A 24,204-nucleotide genomic window follows, 5' to 3' on the forward strand; every position below is an offset into this window, starting at 1 on the left:
TTGTTTTCAATTATAAATTGGTATATATTATAATATATATGTGTGTCTATCAATTTTTAAAACATAATAAGTTTACTGTATATTTTTTTAATTGAATAGATTGTTTCAAACTTTAACATGTATTTGTGTCTTTTTCTATATATATTTTCGGATTATTATTTCATTATTAAAATCGTAACTATATATATAAAGATTAATAAATATTGTTTTATTGTCATATTCAAAGACATTGTAACATTTCACAAATTTAAAAAGTTTTTAAAAAATTAAACTTTTTGCTTCATAGATTTATATTATCGAGTAAATAATTAAACATTTAGTTTTTGTTTAATTTTTAAAATAAACTATAAAGTTTAAAATTTGTTTTCATTGGTTTATGGTAGTAAAGATTAATCATTGTTAAAGAATATATTTTTTGTTATTTAAAAAAATCTTTATAATTTTAAAAGTTACCATTTACAAATATTTAAATATTTAGCATATAGAGGTATAATATTACAACATTAAATTATATCTATTTAATTTATACTATCTATTTAATTTAATGGATCATATACTGTTTAAATCCAATTATTGATAACCCAATAAAAATTTCTGGTAGATCCAAAATTTAAATGATAAGATTAGATATTAAATGTAACATGACTTTCTAAGAATAAATTCATTAAGTCCATTTTTTTAAAAATCACACATGAATCAAAGTTGTGACTTCTGTTTTAATATATAAGATAGTTATTACGACCAAATATAAAAAGGATACTACTGTTTGATGTCCCCCGAGTCCCACTGGATCTTTTCACTTTTTTTTCCTTTTGACAGTTGTGAAAAGCTGATTAGTGTTCTACGATATGTTAAGTGTGAGCTAAATGGTTGGTTACTTTATAGCATCTTAGAGCATCTCCAATCCATTGCTATTTTCACCTCTATAATAATATTTAGAGGTAAAATTACTCCAACCCATCTCTATTTCTTTCTCTATAATAGAGATTTCTATTTTTTCCTCTATTTATAGAGGAAGAAACAGCATTTCTCTATTTTTTACTCTATATTTTAAAGATTGTTATTTTAGAGGAATACATTGGAGCATACCTCACCTCTATTATAGAGTTCCTCTATTTTAAAGGTGAAACTAGCAAAATACATTAGAAATAGTCTTAATGTATATATAAATTCGTATGGTGGATATTTTAAGGAAAATATATAAATACATAAATGATAATGTTATGTATAAGGTTATATATAAATTAAAATTCTATAATTAGTATTAAATTAGAATTATTAAATATGAATAACAAACATAAGTAAGTTATATACTCCATTAGATAGTACTTAGGTTATAATTGAACTATATTAAAAATGAAGATGGAAAAGAAATAATATACACAATGAGATATAATTCATAATTTACCAACTAATGATATTGTAAGTTTTCACCCTAGCAATAGCATATTGATGCTAAGACAAAAACATATTTTGTAAAAAGAATTTAAAATATTAATAAATGGTCAATAACATTACTGTTTACCTCAGTATCTCTTACACGCCCTACTACAGCCTAATTTAAAATAAAATGCTGACAATCTTTTTTGTTTCGAAAACCATTATATTAAAACTTTTGAGCTTGTACAAGGGAGTTTTGGCTCATGTATAGAGAGATGCCTCATGCCTCCTACTCTTCTCTTACTCAAAAGGACATGACAGCACTGAAACTACATGTGCTTTACCTTTTCTTGATTTCGTCATGATCAGCTTTTCTCTGCTTTCTTAAACATCAATTTTTGTTTAGGTCTCACTAATTAAATAGATTTCTTTCATTTAAACTCGAGCCATCTTTTCATTAACTTATTTCAAATTAAACCAAAATTAGGTTGTGAAATCCCCCACTTATATCGGCCTCTTCCCTTTTTCTCCATTAACATTTCTTTTTGTCGAATGGACTGATGTGTTTAACCACCGAGCCGGGAAAAGTATTTTATTCTACGTTTTACTTCTTTTGATAATCTTCCATTTTTCTCCATTAATATTTCTTTTTGTCGAATGGACTGATATGTTTAACCAAGTCAAGGAAAGGTTTTTGTTCTATGTTCTTTCTTCTTCGAAGATCAATCGACTAATCTTTTAAAAGCATGTTCACCGATACCATATAGATCTAGTTTTCGCAATAAAAGTTAAAAACTGATTTCATTTGATCACATATATCTAGTATCGTAGGATTGTTTTTAAACATGAATCGCTTAATTCGTCAGGATTCACCTACTACTAAACCTTCCATGTGTAATTTTGTTATTCCATGTTCATGATCGTGACTAGTTAGCAACCATTGCCAAAAAGAAAACAAAATTGAGTGTATAGCTGTGACCAAATTTAAAGTTTTGGTGTCACGCCATATATATGCTTTCAGTTGAACAAGAAGTTTATGATTTTATTATCTGTTTTAAAAAAAAAAGATTTAACTATTGGATATTAATATTATCATTTTAGTCAGGACTTCCAGAGCGAACCAGAGGCATTTTATAATTATATAAGACCTGTTGGATTTGGTCAGCTTTGTTTGGTCAATTTGATAAAATTATAAAATGCTCAGTTTGGTTCAGTTTGTAAATTCATTGTCATTTGGTTAAATTATGACTAAATTTTCTTAAATTTAAGTAATTTCAATTTATCAGCTAGTTTGATTTGTAGTTTGAAATCTTGTATATAAATTCAATTTTGTTTGGCATAAATCACTATAATTTGGATATATATTTTAATAAGAGAGAAATCAAACTAAAAGTAGAAGGCCTAGATTATATGCATTATTAATCGAAACAAACCACCATAAACCAAAACAAGGAGAACAAAGAAACTACCCAAAGAAACACAGAAAGCCAAACAGATTATCATAAGTCATAACTAACCATACCAACTGGTCAACCAATGTTTGAAAATCTTTATGGGTCCAGTTCAACTCATAAGTCCTAGAGGCTAAAGGTTTTTTAATTCGATTGCCCTGCTCTGGTTTAGCTTTCTAGAGAAAGCTTTATTGTTGCACTGTCATATCTTTCATTAGCCTTGTTCATTTTCTTCTCCAACTTACTCGACAAACACCTCGACTCCACTATCTCCTTTTCAACCCTTCTCACTCTGTTTCTTGCTTCTTCTAAATCCGAATACAAAGGTTTTGCATTCTTTTCCCTTGATTTCTTATTTATCCCTTGCACTTCTACTTCCATGAGCATCTCTCCATCCATCATCACAATATGTTTCTGAACCAACTTTTTCGACAGCATAGAGTTTGCAAACAACAAACGCAGATCATATTCACAAAAGATCAGTCCTAAACGACACAATAATAAACAAGATCCAAGTTTCATGAACTAAAAGACTAACACCAAAACGATCGACTCTTCTTCATGTCCCATTAACATTTATACGTCCTGAGAGTCAGCCATGGCTCTGAAACGTTCGTACTTCTTTGTTGCCTTCTTCATCTTTTTCTCTATCTTCCTCAACAAACCTCTCTCCTCAACTATCTCCTCCTCACGCTTTCTCTTCTTCTCCCTTGTTATTTCCATCTTCACCAAGGTCTTCTCGTGATTCTCTGTTACTGTCACTGGAAAATGAACTTCCGGAATGCTGACAAACCCAAAAAAAACATAATAAGCAGAGATCATAAATTTCAACAGTTATAATAATAACCTAAGAGACAGATGATGAAAACCAAAGCTTGGAAGGTGGCAAAGTCAAGTCAAGTCTCTAGTGAAATGCTGCTACTAAAGATAAAAAGGAGAAAGCGCACTTACAGGCATACAGAGTGCATGAGTCCGTTTCTTTTGGAGATCAGACCATCTAGAGACACAGCATCACTACCGCTGATGAAAGGAAGGGCTGCTTCAAGATCCCTTCCTGTCTCATATACTTGCAAGTCTCCAAAAAGGCCATAGAAGAGCGTCTCTCTAAGCCCGTGACCCAACTTTGTTTGTATATCCAGCTCCCCTGTAGCCAACTCGATCATGTTCACCGCGTAATCTTTGAAACCTGGTATAGGATCTCCATTGGACAGGCAAGGTTTAACCATGGCTAATCTCCCCTGGGGATCATTTTTAATAAGTCCACTGCTCCAAGGTCTGCATGTTTTTTTTTTATTATTAGAGCACTTTAATATCAAGAATTAGCAACCAAATCCAAAAACAAAGGAAATTACCTGAACGCATCAAGACAGCGAATAAGCAAATCGTTGGTTATAGATCGTCCGAGCTTAGCTGCTTCAGATTGAAGCCTCTGGTACTCAGCTTCAGATTGAAGCTTCAGGTACTCAGCACAGCTTGGTGGTTCATATGCTGATGATTTGCATACCAACGCGAGCATTGTGTCATTCCCCAAATATACAGATAATACCCTGTCATCATATCAAATAACTTGAGAAATTGTAAGAATCGTCCTAAATGTAAACTCTGATCAGATAAAAGAAGAAGAAGAAGAAGAAAACAGTTTGGTTTATAAATTGATGTCACCTGCTTAGTGAGGTGTAGACAACTGAACCAAGAAGGGCTACAATGCCAAACACTTCTCCTTTTCCTCCTTTGTTTGACAGAAACCGAGACTTCGGAGGCGGAGCCTTTCTGTACAAAGAACAGAAAACCGATGCCGCGGTGTTGTAATGCTCCTCTTCAATGTGTTTCATCATTTGTTCTTTGGTAGATAAGCACTTTGGGAACGCCACTCCTTGAGGTTCAAGAGAAGCTGGGATGAAATTTTCATGAACAGGTTTAAAATAAGAGACTATGATCTAATAGAGATTTTTTTGCCGAAATTAAAGATGTAGGCAATGTTTTAAACACCAAGATGGTAGTAGTTACCTTGAAAAGTAATCAGCTCTTGCTCGGCCTGTTCTTGTTCAGCCACCAAACATTTTAGGCGCTCATCTGTTACCTCTCGCTGTGCCTCGTATGTACTAAGTTCCTGCTTTAAACTCTGCAGGATAAAGAGACATTTTTCAACATCAGTTCAGATGAACTTGAAATACCAAATGTTAGATCAGTCTACATATTGTATTTGCTTTGTGGCAGAAATGGTGATAATCATACCTGAGTGTACTGCACTATATCCATCACGCCAGATGGGCAACTGCCATCCAATGACGGTGACCTAATGGCCAAAACACCAAACTGTGAACATGGAGTTCGTTCCAATCCTAAACTGGGAGTTGGAGTCACCCTTGGAAACGGAGTGGCTGAAGCCATCCCTGATTGAGGTGTTGATGTCATCCTTGAGTAAGGTGTTGAACACCCAATGTCATCTCTTTCACTTGTTGGAGCAGGCGTTATCAGAATCTGAACAAGAGAATTAACATGAGGATGAAATGAAAATCAGGGTGAAGTTAAAAAGTTCTACCTACTGGTACAAACATATATAACTCAATTCACAAAGTACCTCTAAATTCACATGAAGCTCAGGATACCGAGAATGGAAAACCTTGAAGGAGAAGAGACCCTCGGTCTCAGGTAGGGAAAGAGAAGGAACTTTGCAGGAGCCATGGACAAAGGCATATCTGATTCCACTCTCAACGCTGCTTGAATCAGATTCAACGCTCAGGGTGTGGAAACACCTGGTTTTTTCGTCATGATGGATACTAGTATCCAAAGAACCATCTGAATCCGTCACTTTGAAAATGAGGCTCGTAAGATTTGAACCGGCAGTACAGGACTCGGGCCGCTGATACAAATATATAATTTCAGGATGAGAAGTCAAAGAGTATGTAGGTAGAGAGACAAGCTATTGCACCAAAAGAAGAATATTTTTACCTCTGTTACGAGCCTTAGCTCTCGTTCCTCGATTTGAGACTCTTTCCGAAAGATCTCTTTACAATCAGACACAACAGAGAATGAGACTGTCGAAAACAAACAAACAAAAAGACCAGAATCAGAAGATAATCGTAAAAGGAATGACGCCTGACAAATATAGAGATTGAAAAGATCATGTTACCATGTTTTCCATAGCCTTCTGTGACTTTGAGAATGCCAGAGAGATCAATGCAGCCATGACCATCAACCTATCAAATGATCAACGAAGTTTTAAGAATAATTGAAGTCAAAACTCAAACCATCTAAGTTTTTTAAGAGAATAAGCTTATCACACCTTACGGTTGTCACCCATCCAGTCTTCGACACAGTAGCCATCAGTTTTTATCAGAACACTGGTCCCTTCTGCGATGTGGTTATTGAATCCATCGAACATCTGCATAAAAGTTATGATCAAATTGAACTGAACGAAAACCTGATTACTGTATAAACAACATGCATAGACATACAAAATGTACCTCCAAAATCAAATTTTCAACAGTAGAACCTGGAAGCAAATTTTCAAAAGCCTGAGGATTATTCACTTCAATACGTTTCAGAGGCCCGGGGTTCACTGAAGCAAAACAAAAAAATTGTTTAAATGGAAATAAATTTTCAGAAAGACTTAACCAGTAACATAGAATTTTAGCTTACCTTTACAAGCAATCGAGACACGTAAAGGTGTGTCCTGTGCGCGTATCTCCAAGGTTGCATCATAACTTGGGCTGATCTTGTCTAATTCATCAGTCTCAACGAGCATTTCCTGCATTAGGTTGAGAACCACGAAATGAACTTTCAGACCATTTTTAAACTGTCTTTAGTAATCTGTAGTCGCTTTACCATTAACCATGGACATAGCAATATACCTTGATCATGAGAGTTGATCCTCCATCTATCAGGTTGGCCTCAAAGTCATCAATCTTGAGTTGAAATCCAGGATTGGCTTTCAGTTCAACTTCCAGGCTTGGAACAGAAGTGAACTGTATCTGATTTTCATACTCATCAAAGCAGGCTATACGGAGAGGTCCAAGACACGAACCAACTCTATAGATACACAATCATATTGATCAAGTTCGACACTCCAAAATTTCTATATATATGCCATGTCTGAAAAGTTTAAGAGTCTTACCGAACATTCCAAGGCAGGGGGTCCAGACTATCATCAAGTTTCCACTTTGCTGCCTTTGAAGAAGGTTTTACAACAACCGTTTTGTTGCACCTAATCGAGTCGCCCTGAAGGTAAAAGTGTTTGGGAAATTACATTACACGATTACTCGAAAAAAAATTGAACTGGCAGTAAGGAAAATTTACTTACGATAGAGAAAGAAAAGTTGTAAGTGCCAGCTCTCTTGAAGAGGTTCGGAAACTTGGAGCGAAGGGAGAAGATGTAGAGACCACCAATCCCTTTACAGGACGTAGGAAACACGCGCTGCGAACACACTGATTTGGTGGCAACCTTAGCACTTGGTTTCGTATTTGGGTCTGCCAGTTTTACCACCATGACCATTTCTTTTCCCTCCATACTAACAACATGCTTCTGTTCCAACTTCTTTGACGGTGTAACAGATGTGAAGGATGCAGGTCGAATAACTGCCACAATTTGCTGCGGGGGAGCTCTCCCAACACGCACAGAAACTGGTAGTTCCTGTAACATATTGATATATAAAACGTTACTTTCCGTGATAAGTTTGACTTCAAACTCTTTAAACGTTCTTACCCCATCAATGTTCAATTCTCTGCAATCCCTCTCATCCAGCAAATCAATTTTGGAAGGTGCCTTTTCCTGTTGCCTTTCAAGTTTTCTAGTCCATTCGTCTGCATCTGCATGTAGGCACTGTACAAAAACGTTTCTCAGATTAAAATCCTTAGCTGTATGAAGAAGAGGAGAATAATAAAAAAGAAAAATAAATAGTTTAAGTGGTTGACCTTTCCAGAGTCGATTATAGTAATAGGCAATGTTAAAGACTTCTTAAGTTCCAGTCTCCAACTTCCATCGATGCATGAAAGCTTGCATCCTTCTTTCTTAGGGCAATCGATAGGCCTAAAATTAAAGCTATAAGACACAGAGCTCCCAATAAACACTCAGAGCTAGGTAGATGGAAGAAGAAAAAAAACCACCTGCAAAGAATCCGAGTATCACCTGCTCAGAAAACATTATAAAAAGAAAGCTTTAGCCACATCAGAGTACAAAACATGATTTCATTTGTAGTTAAAATGATGGTGGAGAAGTTACTAACCGCCTGCTTCGTCTTCAAACCCTTCTATTAAGAAATAGTCAATGGTAGCATAGATATTACCATTGTGAACCCCACCACAAGCTCCTTTCAGAAGCTTTATATTCTGACCACGTTTCCACAACTTTCCGTTTCTCGTGACTACCTTGTGCACCCTCACAGCTAGATCACAAGAGCATAGGAAGTAATTAGTACCCAAATTAGACAAGGAGAATCATCAAGCACGTTTCTACAACAGCATCAATACCGGTAAGAAACTCTGTCTAGAATCAACTAACCAAATTAGACAAGGAGATATAATTTTTGAGGCGATAGCTTTCCAAACAAAGTTTCTTTATCATCCATGAAAGCTAATACATACCATCACGCAAAATGCCAAGAGCCTTTTTATCCAAGGATTCAAGAACGAGAATAGCTTCATCTTCACCCGACGTAGCCTCTTCATCATGGGCATCATGCATCTTCATAACCCAATCCTGATAATTCTGCTCCAATTGTGTGAGTGGTTTTCCTTCTCGGTGAATCACCATTTTGACATCTGCAAAACAAGAATTCATTCTAATCTAAGAACCAAAAGAAGAGGAAAGTTTGCAGAAGGACTTTAAAGTTTAAACTGACCAGTATCCTTCTCCTTATCTGTCTGTTTACTACCGAAGTTTCTTAGAGCCACTGAGAAAGGATTTTGGCTTGCAAGGTCGGTCTGTAAAAAGAATGTCCGGTGATCAGATGATAATGTACTAGAATACTTCAAATAATCTAGGATAGTGTTTAGCTCACTTTGGAGGGCGTTGGGTTAAAACCAGCATCCAAATCTGCAACCAAGGAGTGCATACATTCATTCATCAAACAACAATAAACCAGAGGTGCATATACAATTGAATAAGCATGAGCACTTCGTACCGATAAAGCATTTTACTCTTCGGCAAGATTTCAGCAAAGTAGACGCTCTGTTACCTCTTTGCATGAACGGTATTGAATCCTACACATATTTATTGGTAAAACAAACAACGCAATAAGTGAAGTTCTTTTTTTCAAGCACATTTGAAGAAGTTACACACCATAGTTAGCATGCTAATGGTGAGAAGAGAAGACTAACCCAACGGACTTCTGGAAGTAGACGACCAAGCCTTCTTATTGAAACACGACCAAAAGTCTCGAAGCTTTCGGAAACTTTGCATCCTTCCTCTTGTAATCCCTCCAAAATTTTCTCGATGCTTTCTTTTCCCTGTAGAGGTTATAACGTGTTCAGTTAGAAAAAGGTGACCAAAGGTAACGTTTGCTTCTTCAGAAAAGACTGTCACACCTGGACGATTGGAAAATAAACAAATTTGAGGCGAGCATTTGCTTGTTGAGGTTTCCCTGGAAGACAATTACATAGTCAGACTCCAAAAAAGATATAAATTTTTGGGATTGTGAATCGAATTTTCAACTGAAGCACAAGCAGCCGGGACCTGAAGAAGGGTTTTTACCTTTTCGTTTTTCACTTGTAAGACTGAATCGAATCTGAAACGAAAATTCTTCACCCTTGGAGTTTAGGTTGGTAATGGCAACTTCACCACCTGCTATCTCAGCTAAATCTTCTCCACTGACCTGGAAAAGTAATTCAAAGTTATTTAGCTACAAATGATACTTTTAGTAAAACAAACGAGGAACACAGTTATTTAGTCAGTGATGATGATAATGACAAACCTGAAACTCTACAGGCCTTTCAGTCCTCCCAGTTTTGGAAAGTTCGTCACACTACAGGTTGATAAATAAAGCACATTAAAAGAGCAGTGTGACATTTGATTAGAACCAAGACAAATGGTCAGAGGAAAAAACCATTTAATAAAACAGAAATTTGATGCATTCCTATTTTATAGCACAGTACTTTCAAGCATCATTGGACACAAGTAGACACTAGACAGTAATGTACTCTGGTGAAGATTAACATGCTACAGGAGCCTAAAAGCCGATCAACAAAACTCCAAGCAATAAACACGTCTTGTGACATATTGTATTATTGATGATAGCCTAAGAATACCTGAATGTAAGGAAAGTAAATATCCTTAAGCCTGCACTGTAGTTGGTATATTTTGGACATGTCGAATTCTGATTCAAATATTTCAACCTGGAAGGAAAATAAATTAGCAATGTGAAAAGCTGAAAAGCAAACGGTGATATATAGGACTAGGAAATTTAGAAAAAAAAAGAGTGAACCTTTGTGAAACTTCCATGAGGCGATAACTTATTTTCATCCTCTGTCGGGTCCCTCATGCCACCACCAGTCTATACAATAAATTCGGAAATTCAGTATTTAGGAAAGGTTAGCAACCACAAGCGAAACAGAAGCCAAATTTAATAAATGATGAATCATACTACCTTCCAGTGTTTTCCAGAGACTGAGTGGTTGCCAATCAAGGCTTCTTTCTCGTATTGCAAAGTAAATACTTTCTTGGACTCTTTAGTCTTAGAAGACACCAACGTACGCCTAATAAAGGAAGAGAGTTAAACGCAGGAAGATAATGCAGAAGATCATAGGTTTGACAAAACAGAAGCTGAAGTTGCACCTTCCCAAGAACATACAAGCATAAGGACCTCCATATCCAAACATCCCAAAGAATGGCTACATAGAAAAAAAGAGTGAATCTTCTTCAGATCAGTAAAACAGCAGGTAGTGATAACAACGAATAGTCCAAACTGACATATTTTAACCCCAATGTGCTAATTATCCATTAAATATTTCAAACACAAACTTTATAAATTGCAAGAAGAAAATGAACCTAAGTTATTTTCCACAAGTGAGTTACCTTAAGGTATGGTGGTTTGCCTCCAATAGCAAAAGTCTTTTCAGATCTATGTAATGAGCCCCCTATTTTTCCCCTGCACAATACAAAACATGAAGAATGTTCAAGTTAACACCAAAAAATTAAACCTGCAGTATCAATCTTATTAATATATATAAAACATGTGAAGTTGTATATGTTCTATAGAACAGTTTCTTCATAATCATAACTCAGTAGCCGCCCCAAGTTTTGTCAGCATTTGAATGAAACTGAAGAAGAAATCTCACCATTTAACAATAGCATTTTCCTCACTACTGTCCATTCCTCTTCCAGTATCAAAGACTGAGATCCGATCAGCAGAAACATCCACACTGCAAAAAACAATCACATGAATTGAAGGGTCACACTCCATTTTGTTCATGTAACCTCTAATGACAAGTACAAACCTAATCAGCCTTCGCTCTCCGGGGGAACAAGACCACACAGCTTGCAAAGAATTATCCTGTGATATAAACAACATGAGCAATCGAGTTCCATACAGTCAATCAAACACAAATTTTATCGTCTTATCCTGATAATATTTACAAAGTCTGGAACATATGCATACCACAATTTCATCAACAGATCCAGAGAAATAATGTAAAAATCACGTTAGCAGTTGACACAATAAGGATAAGATATTGTCACAATGACCACTTTGAACAAACACAAACACACATAAATTTTCCATAAGGTTTAACTCAATAATACTGAAACACTTACTATTAGATCCGCAAGAGCTGTCTCAAAGCTATAATTTTCAGGTAGCTCTTTTAGAAGATCAGTGTCAGGTGTCAAATCCCACAAGTTCTGCAAAACCAAGAGTGAACCTTCACATACCAACCTAAAGAGACAAAGATACAGCAAGTGTATATGTTTTCAGAATAGTAACGCTGACCTCATACATGCTGGAACATACACCAGAACCGTCCTGATTCAAAGGTAGACACAGAGAACATCAGAAAACAAGAAGACAGAACTAGTTCAGGAACAAATCTCAGTTTTGTCAAAGACTGGATCAATAGCTGAATCACATTGTAACAGAACAAGTGGGAAAAGAAACTCACATCAAGACGTATTATGTGGCACAAGTAGGGCTTGAACGCAGCAAAGCGAACCATTCCTTTCATCCTTTCACCATCTGACTCGAGATGAAACTTTCCACCCAAGTTCCAGTCAATCCTTGTCCTCTTGGTCATCAACAGACAGCTTTTTCGTGCTTTTTCATACTCCTCCTTCACCAGGTCGACAAAACTCCCCATCGGCATCTCAGGTTCCGGGTTAGTGACCGTGAGGGGCACACTAGTGCTGTTCGGTAAGAGGACCTTGAAGCTGTAAACAACATCATCCTCATCGTCCTCATCTAGAATCAATGCTCTCCTGACCAATCTCCTAGAACTCATCTGAAATGTGAAGACAAGATTCAACATGAAACATTAATAATCTGGAATTACAGGATAGCAGTGGAAGCTAAACATGGAGAACAATGATTCCTAAGAACAGAAACAGGCACACAGGGATCCAATGATAAAAAGATACAAACTTTCTTCCTTTGTTTGTGAATTTCATATTAAGTAAGTAACTTTGTCTGTTTGGGAATTGTTAGCTGACTTATAAAACAAGTAAATTTAAAGCTACATGTGTATACATACAAGAACCAGTTTACAAAAGGAAAGAAAAAACAACGGTTCAACATTCCTACTAAAACATAAAAGGGTGTACACAGCTGAGCATCTATCATAAGAATGCAGCACATGAAATAAAACCGGTAAAGACTTAAACTTTACCAACAGCACAATAACAGAGGAGGTATTAGTTTAATCTAAAAAGAAAAAAATGCAATCTGGTTAAGAGAGTGGGGACTAGTAAGAAGACAAAAACAATAAAGTAAAGTAATGGCATTTATAAACGATTACTGAGGGACGAAGACAGAGAGATGTAGTTGGGTATTAGACATTTTTACTTAACCTAAGACGACAAAACTCAACTCCTAGGGTTTGGTTGTCTAAATCAATCTCCGATCAAAGGCAAAACCGCATTCAAACCCACCTTATGCGATAAACACACACAGCGAGGTCAGAGAGAGAGAGAGAGAAAGGAAAGGAGATGAGAACAGTACCGTACCGTACGATTACTCTCCGAGAAACCCAGCAAAAGCAGAGGAAACAAAACCTGAGAGAGAAAACAAAGAAGATGAGAGAGCTAATCAGAACGAAGAAGAGGAATAAAACCAACATCAGAAACCCTTTTGAGCTAAAATTAGTGGTTTAATGTTTCAAAAAAAAAAGTTCACTTTTTTTTTGTTTGAGAAGCAGACAAAAAGCTTCAGTCTTTGCGACGAAGACGAAAAGACATAAAATTTCTACATAATATTCACCCAAAATCGCGGCTTGTCGAGAAAGATGTGAAGGAGAGAATGTGAGGAGACACAAAAAAAGAAAGAAAAAGAAATCAACTTTTTGTTTCAGTGTATCAGAAGAGACGATGGAGGAGTGACATTGTTTGTTTACCTTTGAGCGAGTGAGCGACTCTGTTTCTGAAAAACCCCACAGGAGAGAATAATGCTTCTTCTTCACACTAAACGACAGGGAAAACGAAGCGTTTAGGAGTGAGAGAGAAACTCTGGGGAAGGGTTTTTAAGGAGAGAGAGAGTGGGTGAAAGCTTCGGGCACACGTAGTTCTCTCTGCCACTCCTGGACACGTCACTGCCAATTCTTTGGCTTTGGGTTCGAATGGTAAAAGCAGTTCAAGCGGTGCAGATCAAGCAGATCATGCAGATCAAGCAGATCAAGAGCAGATCAAGCAGATCATGTGGGAGAAAGGCAGATCAAGTAGATCAACGGTCCAGAACCAGATTTTAAATTTAAATTTTATATTAAATTAAGTATTTATATATATAAGTATAGCTACAAAATTATTCTAATGCAATTTTATCATTGTTAGAATCTAAAATGATATCAAAATAAAATAAAATAATATAAAATATGACAAAATCAATTTATTTAAATGGTTATTAGAAAACATATGAAATTTTTATGATTTTTATAAAATTACAATTTTTAACTTAATTAGAAACCAATTTTTAATATCGAACTAGATCATGATTTTAGCATGTTTGACCGGTTTTTGATTAGATTTACCGGTATAACTCAAATCCGGTTTTTTTAACACAACGAGAAACAAGTCCAAAAAATGAGTCACGATCTGACCAGTTTGATCTACCGTTCCACCGCTCCGGTCTGATTTTCAAAACATTAATTACAGTTTATAATGATAAAAGCAATTTAAAAATATATTATATATTTAAATAATAAAAATAACAATAATATACATAATATACAAATACAATACGTAAATAACAATAAATATTTCACTAAAGTTATGTTACTAATTTTTAAAAATTAAAAAATGAAAATATTAATAATTAATCAAATATTTATATTTTCCATTAACAAAAAATCTCATTGTCTACTTATCTCTCTTTCTATATGATATGTGAATTTTTAATTATGTAAATGTATAATATTGTAGTTTAAATATGGTTAGTATTAAATATAGAAGATTATTAAATATATTAAAAATTAGTAATAAAATTATTTATTGGTCAAAAATAAAAAAAAAGTGGGAGAACATCACCAAATAGTAGTGGACAGAACTGCATGTGGGGGATCTGCTTTTTTTCAGAAAAGGACAAAAAATTCTGAACTGCTTGCAGTTCTCCTGCCAAATAAATTTTAAAAACAGAAAATGGTGAATGGGTGATTCAAGTGCAGTTCTCCTACAACAGCAGATGATCTGCCTTTCTCCTGCCTCCCATTCAAAGTCTTTGTATGTATTATCGGCCTGACATCACTTAGGTATAATGTCTCTATTGGATCAAATCTATTTTCAGTTTTATAAAAAAATGGTAAATCAAAAACGAGAAACTCCAGCTGTTAACCAATGTGTATATTTATTTTCTTTACAAAGAGTGAAAGAGATGTTAACCGTGAGTTCTAACTGTGTTAACTCAAATGTTTAACTAGGTGGTTGAAGATAATTGTATATCCTTTCGTTTTTTAATCTCTTAAAAGCATTGTTTTGAAACCCGACCCGGACCCGCGGTTGAACCGGTAAACCCGGTGACCCAGAAAAAATTCGGTTTGGGTTTTATGAAAAACCCAATATTTAAAAACCCGTAAAAACCCAGTAAAACCCGGAACCCGATACCGGTTGAACCACCGGTCGAACCAATAAATAACTTTTACTTCATTTTTTTAAGTTTTTAATTAAGTTTTTAGATTATGTTTTATATTTTAAGTTTCCAATTAACAAGTTAGGTGCTGACAAAAATAATTAGGTTTTTCTTTTTCAGTTTTATATTTGTGATTTAGATTTTGATGAAAATTTCGGTTTCACTATGCCACCTCAAGAAAATGAAATGAACGATGGTAGAGAGAACCAAAATTAGTTGATGTGATTTGGTGTTAGTTTATTTCCGTTATTGACATTTTATTACAATGATCTTTTACTTTTGGTTTATTTTGGATTTAAATTTTAATTTATTATTCAATTAGACATTTAAATATTTATAAATTTTATGTCTTGATATTTTTAGATGTCGTAAATCTTACTTTGTTGGAGAAAATTTTAAATAATCTAAACTACTTTTTGATATTTTGTATGTCAAATAAATATAAAAATATATAAACTAAAATTAAGTATTTTCTAAAAGTTTTTAAACATACAATATATACATATCCAAACTATTATTATGTTTTAAGAAACATTTAGAAAATATTAAACTTTAGTTTCTATATTTTTATTTACATAGCTGATATATTATTATATAATAAAATTAATTTATTTATTAACCTGCGGTTCACCCGCGGTCGACCCAGTAACCCAACAACCCGGTAAGTCGTCCGGTTCAGTGTCCGGGTCGGGTTTAAAAACATTGCTTAAAAGTTATATGATTTTTTAGTGGCTGTGTATACAGTTATAGAATGCTATCTAATAAAAATGGAGTGTTTCAAACAAAACAAAAGATCTAATAAAAATGGAAAGAGTGCTTATTTTAAGTTTTGACATAAAATACAATAACGACTAATAATAAATACGGAAAGAACCAAGTAAATTTAGTGATTGCTACAAGCTACCGAGATATACAACTCTTGTAGTTTTCTCAAAGAGATTAACCCGCTACCAGCTCAACTAATCCAATCACGAACCCGAACAAAAACCCACAATAGTTGAGAAACAAATGCTACTACTCAAAGTGACGTATTTATATATGGCTTAATATCATAAGTATAATCTCAAGAGAGACTCCATTATAAAATACAAACCTCGAAGGTGAATGACCTTTATTACAATTTACAAGGATGTCGTCGGTTCTAACTTTTTTTTAAGGAAGTTCACTTTGCACATACCAGAAGAACGAAAGAAACAATTGAAAGGAAGTAAGGCTGGTCTGACCGGTTAATATTTCCTTCTTTCACTGCATTGAAAGGAAGTAAACCGGTGTTACAAAATAAAAAACAAAGGAAGTAAACCGGTACTCCTCTGGTTTACTTCCATCTAATGTTGAAGCCTAGCCAGTCTAATACCAATCAAGCTTTCCAATATGCTCTCCCACGATATCTCCAACAACGCTGAGCCTTTTTCGGACGTAATGTATCTTCTTTTTATCTTTTCTTTTTTTTGGTCAAATCAGTGTGTCTTCTTCTATGTGTAACACTCAACTAAACTCAAAAAGATACTCCATTATCAAATAAAAACCTCAAAGACGAAAGACCTTTTACAAAACTCCACTTTGCATATACCAAAAGAAAGAAAGAAAAAAGTATATTTAGTTGAACACAAATATACAACGCTGGTTTAATTCTTACTCCTTTGGATATAGCTCTCTCCCTTACTCCTTTGGCTACGTTAGAAGGAAGTAAACCGGTATTCATCTGGTTTAACACCATCAAATGTTGAAGTCAAACCGGTCTGGTATAAACTAAACAAACCGAGCTTTCGAATATACTCTCCCACAATTTCTCCAACAATGTGTGACACTCCAGAAGAGACAACAACAATAGACGTATAATAAGCAGCCGATTTGAGATAAGGCTTGGGCGATGCACGTACATTGACCGGTTTACGGACGTAGACCTTGATCATACCGAGCATGATTGCGCAAACCAGAGAAACCGAGAAAACCGAGACGAGCTTGTAGTTCTTGATTCCGGTTTGGTAGAAGGAAAATGCGTAAACCAATGGAGCAATTAGGCCGAAGAAAATGTAAGACAGGACCGCTACTAGTACATGCAACCGGATATTGTCACGTCTCCCTAACAGCTCATTGTACCGATCATTCTCTTGATCTGAATTGTTTCTTAGATCACGAAGCTGCAAGAATAAACCGGAACCGGTTAGAATTAAGAAACCGGTTAATTACGTTTTTAAGGGCTTAGAGTCGTTAATTACGTTTTGAGCAAGGACGATGAGACCACCGGCCAAATTTGCGACTGCAAGAGCCAAAATATTCTCTGAAACAATCAAAGTTTTATAGATTAAATCATTTATATATATATATATATATAAGTTATCAATCATCATGCAGAGTAAGGACCAATCAGATGATTGGTGACATACCGGTGGAGGATCCGGAGGCAGAGGCAGAAGATACAACGACGAGGCTGGTGATGGTCTCGGTTAGACCACCGTACACGGTGCTCTTCAGTAGCTCAACGGTGAATCTTTCACGGTCGAGTTTATTTTGAGGCGGTGTTTCAGTGGTGTTACTACTCTTCCTAGGCTCTAAATGTACTTCAACTGTAGACAAAGTGTAGATAGTATGATGCTTCTATAGTTTTATTCCTTTGTATTTTTGTGAAAAGAATTAGATTTCACTTAATACCCAAAAATAAATAAAAATTGTATTTCTTGTTAAGAATATGTTCCTTTCAGTTAATGATAACGTACCTGACTCCTCAACAGGTAATCCCCTGGCATAATCTCTTTGTAAGAACCTGGCTCCTAATATGTATTAAGAACATGGGTCAAGTTCTAAAACCAATAAGATTAATATGAGATGAAACCAGTTTAGGAACATTTTGATGTACCTTTTCGGATGTAGTACTTTAGACAGGCTAAGCAAGTGAAGATATAACCCTCCTTTTTGTCTTCTTGATCACCATTCTCAATAAGAGTCTCCGGGACATGCAGCTTAACCGGTGGTTCAATCTCCTCAATGTCGGTTGATTCATAAGGTTTCAGATCCGCATACAAATCAACGAGCTTCACATGTTCCTTTTTCCTAAGAATCACTTTTCTGGTGATACAAGAGCTACAGCTTGGACAATAAAGCTCGTACTTTTCTTGTATCGCAAGCAATGTCTCTAGGTTTGATTTTTCTTCTGACTCAGATGATGTTCTCTCGCTGTTTTTATTTTCGTCTTCTTCTTCGTCTTCTTTGTCTTCTTCTTCTTCTTTGTATATTTCTTCTTCTACTACTATCTCACCTTCTTCTGCGTTGTGGTGCCTTTCATTCTCTACATTAGGCAAGTTTGTGGGGTTCGACTCTAACCAATTATAACCGGATTCTTCGTTTGAAACAGGTTCATTATGTGAACCGGTTTCGCTCATAGTATCCATTATTATTGGATCTGAACTGGAAGACACCGATCCTATGCTTTCGTGAACAGACGTGTTCCCTACGAGACCTAATCAGACCACAAAATAAACGAGAAATTGATCTACCGGGTTATGCAGGATTGTTGCCCGGTTAAGAAAAAAACTAGGTGTAGTTTGTAAATTTCAAAAAGTACTAGACGCAATTGAAAATTAAAGATATCTTAAAGCACCACATCATTATAAAAACAAAAAAAACGTAAATGAAAAGGACAAGGACAAGTTGACTAAAATACCTTGAGATCCCTCTTCATCCTGCTTCTCGGTGGTCTTGTCCTGCTGCTCCGTCGCCGATGTAACCTTTGCCGGCGCATTTAATACATTTTTTATGGCGGGAAGATTGTATTTGCCAAATCTGAAGGTCTCGAGAAGACCCACCAAGAAATCTGCATCTACAATTTCACCTCCCTCCCCAAACTTGCTTCCGTCAGCTGGTCGGTCCATATAGACACACCACCAATGTAATGAAACCGATCCCAAAGATATGAAAGGAGAATTCAGCTTTTGCAACAAAACAAAAAATTGTTTCTTTTGGTCCTCTCGATTTATCTTTATCTTATACTAGATTTTTTAACCGCGCTACGCGCGGATAAGATATTATATGTATTTCACAATTCTAAAAAATAATGTATAATATTGTATTATATTATTTAAAGAATATAAAATAAGACTACATAACATAAATATATTTTTTATTTTTTTTTTGTGAAAATCATTATGTTGTTTGATTGTTGTACTTAATTCACATATTTGCATAGATATTTGTGATAGATGAATAACTATATTTTTATTATCAGTAAATAATATATATTTATTATATAATATAAGAAAAATGAAATTATTTACTTTTTAACAAACTTGTCTCATGTTGGGGACTCGGTTATAGACATATCATATTCGAATGAAACATTTTTACACTTATCAATCTTCTTAACAATTAAGAAACAAATCTGAATATCAAAACAATATCTCATACGATCTCTTTGTGGAATAACTGCTCTGAAGAAATTGAATTTATGCATCAAAAAAGACTGGAAATGGATGTGCATATGTGTTATCTAAGTCAGCTTTAAAAAAAACTATTTATAGTTCATATATCATTTATGTCCATCCTATTTTTTTGTCCATCATTTCTTAAACATCTTGAAATAAGTAATGCTAATTAATAATAAACTTTTTGCTCACAAAATAAAAATCAAATTTGTTTAATTATCGCTTAATTTGTATAACTGATATATGTATTTCTCAATTCTAAAAAAATAATGTATAATATTGTATTACATTATTTAAAGAATATAAAATATAACTACATAACATAAATATACTTTTTAAATTTTCTTTATGAAAATCATTATGTTGTTTGATTGTTGTACTTGATTCACATATTTGCATAGATATTTGTGATAGAAGAATAACTATATTTTTATTATCAGTAAATAATATATATTGATTATATAATATAAGAAAAATAAAATTATTTACTTTTTAAACAAACTTGTTTCATGTTCGGGACTCGGTTATAGACATATCATATTCGAAGGAGACATTTTTACAGTTATCAATCTTCTTAACATTGAAAAAACAAATCTACATATCAAAACAATATCTCATATGATCTACTTGTGGAATAACTACTCTGAAGAAATTGAATTTAGGCATCAAAAAGGACTGGAAATAGATATGAAGATATGTTATCTAAGTCTGCTTCACAAAGTACTATTCATAGTTCATATATCATTAATGTCCATCCTATTTTTTTGTCCACCCTTTCTTAAACATCTTGAAATAACTGATGCTAATTAATAATAAACTTTTGCTGGAAAAAAAAATCAAATTTGTCTTATTATCACTTAAATATTTTATTAATATGGTCTAAGAAGCTTTTAAGTGATATCATAGTTTAATTTATTAGTTTTTTTGTTACTTTTTAGAGGTTTTTGTATTTAAGATTTTTTTTCATATTAAACTTCTATTTCTTTCACAAAATTGATATATATATATATATATATATATATATATATCATAAAAATTACCATCAAATCAGTTTTACTTATTTATTATTTTGTTTGAACGAAAATACACTTTTTAAATAATTTAATTTAAAATAAAATTATATATTAATTTGCTGTATTTTAACAATTTCATTGATTTAATTAATTTGCTTTGGTGGATAACTTAAAAAGTTTTCATATGAATCTGGGAAAGCAAGCTTATGTTGTTATATTATACTAGGGAGAGAGCCCCCGCGCAAGCGCGGGGTCGTGGATGTTATTGTTGTTCTATACAAAAAAACCTGTAGGTGATGCTGTGTTATGTTGTGGTTTGTGATTGGGTAAGATTTGTATTTTTAGTTAACAAAAAACATGAAGAGGGGGCCAAATAAGGTTGGAAAGCTGTGGATGTTCAGGACACCACAGTGATACTATTTTTCTAATGTTTCGATGTGATCATGTCATATTGGAATGAGATAACAACATCTTGATCTGCGAGAATCATGTCATAATAATAAAAAATCAAAGTAGAAACTCTTTTCCTATGAGCTATAGTTTGCAGGATAAATAAAAACACAACCATGTTTCAAACAACAAAACACATGATAGAAATTTCAACATTCACTCACGACTGCGTTTGCGGCTTTTTCCAACATTCTCAAGTCCTGGTATTGTAAACATTATCTTCAAGGAAATCATGTAGACACAAAGCATCAATCACACAGATATACATGTTGTATTAAAAATAAAGTCAAGAATGGCACCCCCAAGGTTCTTCTTTTCTTTATAGCAACATATATAATATAAGCTGGAAGAAAAAATATACATGTTAAGAGAAAAGCTAAAGAAGTAAATCTATTTGGCAAGATTCAGCATCTGAAAATACCTTCAATTTAAACATTCTTGAGAAATCTTCGGCTGAGCCAGAATTCTGAAAATAATCGGTCTTGGTAAAGATCATAACCTAACCAAGGAAGAAAAAACAAAAGAAGGATTATATTGAAGGTATTTTCAAAGATGCTTTCTTCATCTCTGCACCTTCTTTATTCAGATCTCTCGACGTTTTCCTCTTTCTACTTCACTTCCAGCTGAGTTCCATCCACAATGGCTCCAGAAGCCTCCAACTGCAGGATGTCTTAATTAGTACTTCTATCTGCTGTGCACGTTTCACAATATATCATCTTTCTGAGACAATTGTACTGACTTCACTCTCTATCCGTCTGATCCAATGATAGAGCCTGGTCGAACGACCCATATAAAAGGTTGGTTATTACACATCCCAAAAGCCATCTCCACAACTTCCTCTTGCTTTCCATTTGAGCTACGATTCCCACACTTAGGGATTTCTAAAGTCTATCAATGACTGACCTCGATTTCACATGGAGAATTTTTTTTTTTAAAATATGATAGAGCTACACTGACCTGGTGAGCTGGACATGTAGGTATGAAAATCACCAATTGTCACACGTTCTTTCTTTTTAATGCCCCCATGGTTTCAACACGTGTAAAACCCTCTCTCGCTGCACCCAAGTCAGGTATTGTTTTTAATGCTAGACGGACCTCTCTGTGAATGTTTCAATGGCGGGGATGGTGGTGTCAACGTAGAACTTGGTCCTGAGGGGAGTCTAGATAGAGGTTACCTGAAAAAGAGCAAGTATGTCTTAGTTTAGGTTACAAATGGGGGATGCGTATTGAGAGGACTATATTTTGAGCAGCAGATTTAGCATAAATATATATTCTAGTCAAAATTTGTTTATTTAAAAAAATATATATATGTGACGAATAAGTGAAAATCAAAGCTACAAAATGTTTGATGAGGGCTTACGGGTCAAGGAGAAAACAGACCACAACTCGAGTAGTTGCGGTGACGTTAACAGCGGAACCTTGGACACCGTGGTGGTGGGGATGAAACGGATAACAAAAGGATGATCCGTAGTCTTGTATACATGGTGCATTGCCCAACTTCAAACCGATCAACTTTGATGATCGTACCGGTTCGTAGAGAAGCACCGATCAACCGTACTGATTGGCACGAGCAGCAGTGATAAACCCATGATTGACGGAATTCTGCACAGCCGTACATGAGGGTCAAGTCGTTAGAAGATCACAAACAGACGAAGGTTTTTTTGGTTATTATAAATTATCAGTCGAGATCCAGAAACTCCTTGGAAAAGGAAAAGCAATGAGTTATTTATTTTTTCATTATGAAAGCAAAACATGACTGAAACCGTAGAATAACAGAGATATACATATTAACTCCCCCACTCACCTTGTGTACATGGTGAAGAATGGAGCTCTCATGACGTACAAAGTCCATAGTAGCTTCAACCTCCCAAGCTGAAAACAAAATAAGGAAGTTCGTCAAAAATGATTCACAATCAGTGCTGCATCACAGAACCAGATTAAATTATTGTGTAGCTCGCTTACTGAAACACAAATTCTCCATCAAATAATTCCCATCACGATATAGAAACCAAACCATAAGCGAGTTGTTTTCTAAAATTTAATCCAACAACTAAAGGATTCCATCAGCACAGCAAAGGCTTCAGCTTTTTAATACATGACTTGAAATTTCAAGGAATTATGTTCATATACTTTTTCTTAATCATGCAACTTTTACAATGAATTGGAACTTTGTTTTGGTAAGGCAAATGTAACAATTGACAAACGAACGATCAGTTTTTTTTTTTATTTCTTTGGTTCATGAACAGATCTGACCAAGCGGATTTTATCAAATCAAAACACTCATCACAAAACAATCACTACACAGAAGCGTTTTCTTATTTGTCTGTCAATGATTCAAACGTGTATTCAGTGGGACAAAATTATATTAATCAAATAAAGGAAAGCAAAATAGAAGGTTAAAAAGGTACCTGAGAGATAAGCCTAGAGCTTCGAAGCTGATCGTTCTTATCTTGAATCGGCAGCATCAGCTTCTATCTTCCTCTTCTTATCAACAGCATCTCAAGACCAATTAGGGGGCCTTCCAGATTCGGTCTTCTTCAGCTCGCCTCCGGGAAGAATAGCCGGAGCCGTTGCCGTTGCGGAATATCTAGCAATTCTTTGCCATGCAATCATCGGGTTTATTTCAGCTTCTCTTTTGGGTATGGGTCAAGAGGGAGAAGCCACTGAAATATATAGGAGAAAGGAGGGGAATTGAAGAGACGGAATGCCTTTTAATTGTTACAGTAATGTAAAACTTTGATGAAACATGGTGGTGGAAGGCAACAGTTACATCTGAGAACTGAAACGGCAGCGAATGTGAGGGTTTCATTGTGGATGAGGAGTGAGCTGAAAGGATGGCGTATAATCACTGATTCCGTAACGACTCAATATACTACTGATTACTTTTTAATGGGCTCACATTACCGTAATCAAATTTATGGCCCAAAAACAACACAAACGATTTCGTAATCAAATAAAAATTATGTGGGTCCCACAATAAATGAAAAGGTGATGACGTGGATGGGCTCAGGAGAGAGCAAAAACTCCCTCATTATAATATAGATTTATTTTGTGTATATAGAATCTATATATAATGTTAGTTTAATAAAGAAAGAACATTAATTTTTTTGTAACTTCAAAAAGATACATTATTACAATTTGAATTGAATCAAAATTGAATAAAATGGTAATTAAATATTTGTAAATCTAATTGTTTAGTTGGATTCTCATGAAAAAAAAATCGATTGGTTAA

General features: G+C 34.7%; 2 protein-coding genes and 1 long non-coding RNA gene across 4 annotated transcripts; all 3 read right to left on the reverse strand.

Annotated features, from left to right (window-relative positions):
* Positions 1-3,238: 3,238 nt before the first annotated feature.
* Positions 3,239-13,573, reverse strand: LOC106348272 (structural maintenance of chromosomes flexible hinge domain-containing protein GMI1). The gene is made up of 39 exons (XM_022687661.2): positions 13,368-13,573; positions 12,982-13,029; positions 11,925-12,260; positions 11,756-11,788; positions 11,581-11,667; positions 11,265-11,320; positions 11,106-11,189; positions 10,843-10,915; positions 10,603-10,658; positions 10,415-10,523; positions 10,253-10,321; positions 10,077-10,163; positions 9,743-9,793; positions 9,523-9,643; positions 9,357-9,412; positions 9,150-9,278; positions 8,954-9,032; positions 8,831-8,865; positions 8,672-8,753; positions 8,415-8,591; positions 8,057-8,215; positions 7,938-7,959; positions 7,746-7,860; positions 7,537-7,653; positions 7,135-7,464; positions 6,949-7,052; positions 6,686-6,863; positions 6,474-6,582; positions 6,299-6,393; positions 6,118-6,216; positions 5,965-6,031; positions 5,784-5,869; positions 5,413-5,694; positions 5,067-5,312; positions 4,839-4,953; positions 4,494-4,722; positions 4,184-4,378; positions 3,783-4,106; positions 3,239-3,615 (listed from the first exon to the last, which is right to left on the reverse strand). Exons 3-39 carry the CDS (start codon positions 12,258-12,260, stop codon positions 3,408-3,410), a joined length of 4,800 nt encoding a protein of 1,599 aa, XP_022543382.2. The 5' UTR covers positions 12,982-13,029; positions 13,368-13,573; the 3' UTR covers positions 3,239-3,407.
* Positions 13,574-16,581: 3,008 nt separating this feature from the next.
* On the reverse strand, positions 16,582-19,063 carry LOC106348270 (membrane protein of ER body 2). The gene is made up of 6 exons (XM_013787983.3): positions 18,753-19,063; positions 17,949-18,548; positions 17,809-17,862; positions 17,479-17,658; positions 17,311-17,372; positions 16,582-17,232 (listed from the first exon to the last, which is right to left on the reverse strand). Exons 1-6 carry the CDS (start codon positions 18,958-18,960, stop codon positions 16,768-16,770), a joined length of 1,569 nt encoding a protein of 522 aa, XP_013643437.2. The 5' UTR covers positions 18,961-19,063; the 3' UTR covers positions 16,582-16,767.
* Positions 19,064-20,981: 1,918 nt separating this feature from the next.
* On the reverse strand, positions 20,982-23,817 carry LOC106397890. 2 transcript variants are annotated; one of them, XR_007314434.1, is made up of 6 exons: positions 23,381-23,817; positions 22,777-22,844; positions 22,333-22,574; positions 21,930-22,147; positions 21,394-21,842; positions 20,982-21,315 (listed from the first exon to the last, which is right to left on the reverse strand). It is a non-coding gene; the product is annotated as an uncharacterized LOC106397890 (long non-coding RNA). The 2 variants fall into 2 exon arrangements; XR_002652948.2 differs by having other exon boundaries at positions 21,394-22,147.
* Positions 23,818-24,204: the final 387 nt, after the last annotated feature.

This window comes from Brassica napus, chromosome A6, assembly GCF_020379485.1.
Source record: "Brassica napus cultivar Da-Ae chromosome A6, Da-Ae, whole genome shotgun sequence".
NCBI lineage: Eukaryota > Viridiplantae > Streptophyta > Magnoliopsida > Brassicales > Brassicaceae > Brassica > Brassica napus.